The following is a 7,453-nucleotide window of genomic DNA, read 5'->3' on the forward strand; positions in this document are numbered from 1 at the left end:
CGATTCAAATTCACAAACTCAAAACCAGGTACAAAAAGAGGAACGTGGTGCAAATGAAAACATGTGCTGCAAAAAACAAAGACAAATGCAGCATCATCAAACGCTGCAAATAGAGAAACGATGCAAAGCACAAAACGATATAAAACAAGAAACCATCATCAAAAGAAAAACGCTTCATAACCGGTCACTACAACCGGAAGTTCCTCCAGACCTGCAGGGGGCGCTGCTGACTGAACCACAGTGTTTACATCCATGGTTTAAACATACAGCAGGAACGGTAATGTGATTTTTATCTGACTATATTTATATATGATGTCTCTCTCCTCTGTGTCTCATCTTCTCTGACGGAGCTACCAAATTCAACTGTTTCTGTCAAAGATAACGTGTCGTGTCAGGTTTTTATACAAGCTATGTACGTTAACATTAGAGCTAGCCAGTTAGGTTAAGTTACAAGGTTGGTAAACGTTGGCTGCTGTTTGCGTTTGCTCTACGCTCAGTACTGGAGTTGAGGGGGGATGGGGGGGGATGAGGGGGGATGAGGGGGGATGGCATCCCCCCCTGAAATAAAAATGGTCCAAATCATCCCCCCCTGAAATAAAAACGGTCCAAATCATCCCCCCTGAAATAAAAATGGTCCAAATCATCCCCCCTGAAATAAAAACGGTCCAAATCATTCCCCCTGTAAAACTGCCATCCCTCCTTTCCGTCCCTTATGTCATTTCATCAATGAATGTGGTTTTACTGCTATTTCAACATTTAGAGTCATCACCAGAAAAATAACACCAGAAAAATAACTTATTTGACAATTTTCACCTGTTTCAAGTAAATTTTCACTTGAAATAAGTAGGCAAATCTGCCAGTGGGACAAGATTTATCTTCTCATTACAAGCAAAAAAATCTTGTTCCACTGGCAGATTTTTCTACTTATTTTAAGTGAAAATCTACTTGAAACAGGCGAAAATTGTTGTTTTTTCTAGTGATGAGTCTTGTTTTAAGTGTAATGAGATTTTTTTACTAAAATGAGACATTTTAACTAGAAATAAGACAAATATTCTTGTTAATATTTTGAGTTTTTGCAGTGATCCATGTTACTTATCCTGTGAAGGACAGAGTCATATTGATAAGTTCAGAAAAGTGTTTTTTATTGTTGTGTTTTGATGTATTTGATGTAAGCCCAGTGGATATTTAAAGCTTACAGAAGGCTGCATTTAACTGCTGCTATGTCATTCCTGCAGTATTTCTGCAGGTGTTTTGGTCACTGCTATTATTTGTAATATATTATATTATTTGTAATCAGCACAAATTATCTGTCCCCATATGATCAAATCCACCATCCCCCCTGATTTATTTTACAACTCGAGTACTGGTGATGAGGAATAACCTCATTGGGCAGGAACCCCAAACGCAGCCGATTTATTGCAGCCCAGGCCCGGCTATAAAGAGCAGGATCCCCCTCTGCTCTCTCTTTCCCTCTCCCATCTTTCTTTTGCCACCACATGTATGAGGGTCAATGACGTGACGCCTATATTTTCCTGAAAAAAAGATTTTTTTTCAATTCAAAAAAGGTTTAAATGGATAAATAAATACCATATATATGACCTTCTGTCCCACATATGGACTCACTTGAATTTGACAGAAAAGACTAGTTATTTGGGATTTTGTTGTTGTTTTAAGCGTCTAAATGTCATGTGGTGCGACCGTCCCACCAGGACTCATGTTTTGAAAAGTTTTTTGAAATCACTCTAAATGTATTTAAATCAATCTTCTGCCCTATCTGGCATGATTTACGAAATGTCTTGTAGTGTATAAGATTTATACACATTTGTATTTATATTTCCATCATAATATACAAACAAAGTTTGACTGATGTCCATTTTATGAAATATCATGTTGCGCGACCATTAAAAAAAATATTTTTGTATAATACTGAAAACTTGTAAAAAAAAAAAAAGATGTCAAAATGTTAAGGAAACTAATTTATTTTAACATGAATCATGGTAGCAACACATGACCTTGACCTAGTGCCAATTCATCTTGACAAAAAACTCTGAAATCACTTAATTTAACATTTTTATATGAATGTATGTGTACACAACATTCTTAATGTTTGAACTACTGCAATATATTCTTTTTTTATTATTTTAAAATTGACCTGATGAAAAACAGCCATCTTGGGCCACACACACACACACACACACACACACACACACACACACACACACACACACACACACGTAGATATCTGAAGTTTGTGTTTAATGTTCAGTTCGTTGTTTGCTTATCTGTAGTTTAGACATCAGATTGATTTGAATGACAGAAGTTGTTTGTGTTTATTTTGCACATATTTGTTCTGACAAACATACAGTATGTTACAGAATATTTGTTACAGAATATTTGGACACCAGAAGTTGAACACCGGATGTCCAGATGTTTGGGTGTGGGGATCCTGCCCTAGAATGTTCCGCCCACATTTGTAGATCGTTAGGAAACAACATTCAGAGCCGTAAAATATCGTGATTATGTACAGCAAACATATGCAAGAGTAGAATCTGGAAACTGTTTGGCCATAAACTTCACTGTCAGTCACACAAAAAAAAAAAAAAAAAACCGTAAGTGATCTGAAATTACGCCAAACGTTTAGAAACAAAACTCCTCACAATTAATGCCACATTTGTAAGCATGAACATTTACATGATCAGTATACATCTTACAGGATATGCAGATAACTCCACTGTTCTTTTGATTTTCATTTAAAAAATAATAATAATAATAATTAAAGCTGCAAGCAGTGATGAACGGGCCCTCGCACTCACGGCCACCGCCCCCATAAGCATATCAGACATGACACCACCCACGACTTCCTATGTCAAACCATTCAAATGTTATAGCAGAAAATAGGGAGAACCAATCAGAAGAAGGGGCGGGGCTAATTTTCACCAATGAAGGTCAAGGACTCAATACCGAGTCCGATGACACCACCCACGACTCTTTATGTCAAACCATTCAAAGGTTATGGTAGAGAAAACAATTCTAGGGGGCGCTGTTGAGCCGTTAGGCCACGCCCATTAATGCAAACCATGAAATATCAAATTTATCGCCAGGCCTGGCTTGCATGCAAAATTTGGTGACTTTTGGGGAACTATCAAATATGGACCAATCAGATGAAGGGGGGGGCGCATTTTGGCGTCTAGCGTCGCCACGGTAACACTTTTGAAAGAGAAAAGTAATGCGTGGTGTCGCAGGATGGAGACGCACATTTTGATGTATAACACACCTGGGTGAACGTTACGGTTCGGGCTGCATTAACTGCCAAAGGAATGGCATAAATTGCGCCAAAATTACGCGATTAATTCAGAATGTTTAAAATGGCCGACTTCCTGTTCGGTTTCGGCCATGGCGCCAAGAGACTTTTCTTTAAGTTGCGACATGATACAGGTGTGTAGCGATTTTCGTTCATGTACGTCAAACCGTATTATGGGGCTTGAGGCACAAAGTTTTTTCTGTCTGAACCAATCAGATGAAGGGTGGGTGCGCTTTTTGGCGTCTAGCGTCGCCACGGTAACACTTTTGAAAGAGAAAAGTAATGCGTGTTGTCGCAAGATGAAGACGCACATTTTGATGTATAACACATCTGGGTTCACGATACGGTTAGGGCCATGTTAACTGACGAAGGAATGGCATAAATTTGGCCAAAATAACACGATTAATTCAAAATGGCTGACTTCCTGTTCGGTTTCGGCCATGGCAGCAAGAGACTTTTCTTTAAGTTGCGACATGATACAGGTACGTAGCGATTTTCGTGCATGTACGTCAAACCGTATTGTGGGGCTTGAGGCACAACGTTTTCTAGGGGGCGCTGTTGAGCTATTTTGCCACGCCCATTAATGCAAACCATTAAATAACAAATTATTCGCCAGGTCTGGCTTGCGTGCAAAATTTGGTGAATTTGGGGCACGTTTAGGGGGAAAAAAGCCCCTCCTTTCGTCAGAAGAAAGAATAAAGAATTCCTACAGATACAATAGGGCCTTCACACTGTAAGTGCTCGGGCCCTAATAATACATTTTATTTCTAAAGGCGCCTTTCTAGGCACTCAAGGTCGCCGTACACAACATGTTAAAAAATAGAACCCGCAAAATACATTTAAAAAAAACATCAAAAAGCATTTAAAAACAGCAAAGGTAAGAACATTAGAAGAAATGAACATTAAGTGAGATAGGCAGTCTTGAACAGATGAGTTTTGAGTTGTGATTTGAAAAGAGGGAATGAGTCAATGTTCCTGAGTTGGGAGGTAAAGAGTTCCAGAGACGAGGAGCAGAGCGGCTGAATGCTCTGCTGCCCATGGTGGTGAGAGGGGCGGAGGGGGCAGACAGTTGTACGGAGGAGGAGGATCTTAGGGCTCGGGAGGGAGTGTGGACGTGGAGGAGATCAGACAGATATGGGGGTCCAGGTGGTGGACGTGGAGGAGATCAGACAGATATGGGGGTCCAGGTGGTGGACGTGGAGGAGATCAGACAGATATGGGGGTCCAGATGGTGGACGTGGATGAGATCAGACAGATATGGGGGTCCAGGTTGGCGAGGAGATCAGACAGATATGGGGGTCCAGGTGGTGGACGTGGAGGAGATCAGACAGATATGGGGGTCCAGGTTGTGGACGTGGAGGAGATCAGACAGATATATGGGGGTCCAGGTTGTGGACGTGGAGGAGATCAGACAGATATGGGGGTCCAGGTTGTGGACGTGGAGGAGATCAGACAGATATGTCTGAGGTGGTATCGTATAATGTTCACAAAGTGTAATGCAATTCATGTCATTTGTAGTTTATTTTGAAGGATCAAATACTCAACATCCTATATTATCAATTTTACATTGTGCAAGAAATTACACAAACTTTGAAAATCCACTGTGCGCATTCGCAGAACCACAAAGTAGCATTTCTCGGCAGGTAGCAAAGATTGGCAGAACACCGGGAGCCAGTGGAGCTGTTGGAGAACAGGAGTGATGTGATGGATGGAGGGGGTCCGGGTTATGATGCGGGCAGCTGAATTCTGGACCAGTTGGAGTTTATGGAGGGATTTGTGAGGGAGGCAGAAGAGGAGAGAGTTGCAGTAGTCCAAGCTGGAAGTGACAAGGCTGTGAACAAGGATGGCGCCAGTGTGGGGGGTGAAGGAGGGGCGGGGGATTGATGTTACGTAGATGGAAGTAGGCAGACCGGGTAATGTTATTGATGTGGGATTTTGTCCATATCAGGATAGCACTATGAGAATCCAGCAGAAAGACAACATTAGGTACACATATCAGCCGACTGAGACCTTTCAGATGTTTTTAAGGAGGAATTATGGGTACATTTAATTATATCTGCGCTGTGTGGAGTACCACAAGGCTTCATCTTGGGCCAACTATGTGGTCAGTACTCATAAACAGAATACGGTGTCCTCTGGGATGTGGACCTGGTGGTCTGGCTGTCCAAACTGAGATGTCTCCTCAGACAGGGAATCCTCTTGGCCATCAGTCTTTTCAAGTGACTCTGGAACTTCTTTCCTACAAACGTGTAAAACACAGGACTGATGCAGCAGTACAAGTAGGCGATGTTCCGGGTCACGTACAGGGCGTAGTCTAGACTGTCATCACATGGGTCTTCTTCTGGGCTGGATTGGGAGATCTTGATACCTCGAAGGAGGACGACGATATTGAAGGGCGTCCAGCAGACAAAGAAGGTGAAGATGATAACAAATATGAGCTTAATGGCACGACACCTCTCCTTCAGTTGGGTGGTTAGGACACGCACAGTGATGCTGATGTAGCAGTACATCACCATGATGAGAGGAAAGAGGAAGAAGAGCAGGAACTGTTGATAGGAACTGACCAGGCGCCAGTTGTGCAAGGTGCTCTTTGAGTACCCCGTCTCCTCGCACATGAGTCCGGTTAAAGGGTTCTTGGAAACGTTCTGAAGAACCAGCTCCTTCACACTTGCGAGAATGCTGATGCACCAAACCACCACCGACGCGATGATGGCGTACACTCGCTTCCTGCTCTTGGCAGCCGCCACCGCGTGCACCACGGCCAGGTATCGGTCAAAGGTCATGAGTGTGAGGAAGAGGATGGAGCTGTAGAACCCGATGAAGTAGGCGCTACTGACCATCTTACAGAGAGCAGCACCGAAGATCCACTCGGACAGATGATACCAGGCCCAGAAAGGCAGACTGGAGGCAAACAGGATGTTGGAGAGGACCAGATTCAGGAGGAAGATGTTTGTCACCGTGTTGAGCTTCTCGTACTTGTGGAGGATGAAGAGGACAAGCCCATTACCGAGGTAACTCAAGGCGAAGTTGACGTAGTAGAAGACTGGGATGAATCTTGCTCCAAACTCGTTGACGTCTTCCTTCGTACAGAGCTGGACGGTTTTACTGACCACGTAGGTTGGGTCGGTCATGTTCATGGTTTCTTCGAACAGTTTCAGGAAGAGATCGTACTGGTCTTCATCATCGTCCATGGTGGCGCTTGTCCTGTGGCAAAACAAACACGAGAAAAAATCCATGTTAGATGACACAAAGGAGACACAATATTTGTAAAATGAGAAGTCCTCCAGGTCTTAGTGTTTTCCAGATCTTACTGGTTTAATTATGGTTTATCAATATATATGGGTATCATCTGCATATAAATGCCACCTGAGTCTACAGGGTGTACAAAGTGAAAAGTAACGGTCCAAGTGTAGAACTCTGTGGAACCCCCTGACCAAGTCTGCTGAATGAGGAAGACCAGGACCAGAACAGACACCGGTCCACCCGTTGGGACGGTGTTCTAAGACCTGCAGGTTAAAATGTACAACTTTACAGCAGAAATGAAAATATTTACTGTCTCGTTCAGAACCATCTTACATCCATGACAACTGTACGGTAGAATTTTATGTACTCCATCAGGTAAAATCATATAAAACCAACAAAAGTATTGATAACCAGGGGCATGTTTTCTCTTCGTTGTTTGAGTGACAGTCTATGATGTTAGCAGTTAGCTGTGATTATTGTAGCTACTTTGCTCAGCGTTTTTGGTAAACGTGACATCTGAGTTAGTTAAGAATAGCAGAGTATAATCACTTTATACTATTACACTTATACTACTATTCCAATCACTTCTGTTCCACAGATATGTCTCGTTGTGCCGTTAAATACTAACATGCTCCAGTGAGCAGCTAGCCAGCTAGCCAGAGGAAGCAGCCGGGGGATGTCACCGGCAGAGCTGAGGCTTCAAAACACTTTCCAAGTTATTTACTCATGTTTTTATCAACCGCTTTGCAATCCAATTTAGTAATGCATATTTTACCTCCCAGTTTAAAAAGAGGGGTAGATTATTGTGGTTGATTAATAAAAGTGAAGGTCAATTACAGAAGGATGCTGCAAATAAAGGAAAGGCAAGTTCATTTATATAGCACAATTCAACACAAAGTGATTCAAAGT

At 42.3% G+C, this 7,453-nt stretch overlaps 1 protein-coding gene across 1 annotated transcript; it reads right to left on the reverse strand.

Annotated features, from left to right (window-relative positions):
- Positions 1–5,100: 5,100 nt before the first annotated feature.
- On the reverse strand, positions 5,101–6,495 carry LOC133451789 (C-C chemokine receptor type 3-like). Its single transcript, XM_061730934.1, has one exon. The coding sequence runs from the start codon at positions 6,490–6,492 to the stop codon at positions 5,407–5,409; it is 1,086 nt and encodes a 361-aa protein (XP_061586918.1). The 5' UTR covers positions 6,493–6,495; the 3' UTR covers positions 5,101–5,406.
- Between the last annotated feature and the right edge of the window lie 958 nt (positions 6,496–7,453).

Source organism: Cololabis saira, chromosome 10, assembly GCF_033807715.1.
Source record: "Cololabis saira isolate AMF1-May2022 chromosome 10, fColSai1.1, whole genome shotgun sequence".
Taxonomy (NCBI): Eukaryota; Metazoa; Chordata; class Actinopteri; order Beloniformes; family Belonidae; genus Cololabis; species Cololabis saira.

Excerpts from the sequence above, each read along its gene's own strand:
- LOC133451789 (XM_061730934.1), bottom strand. The coding sequence starts at position 6,492 with ATGGACGATGATGAAGACCAGTACGATCTCTTCCTGAAACTGTTCGAA.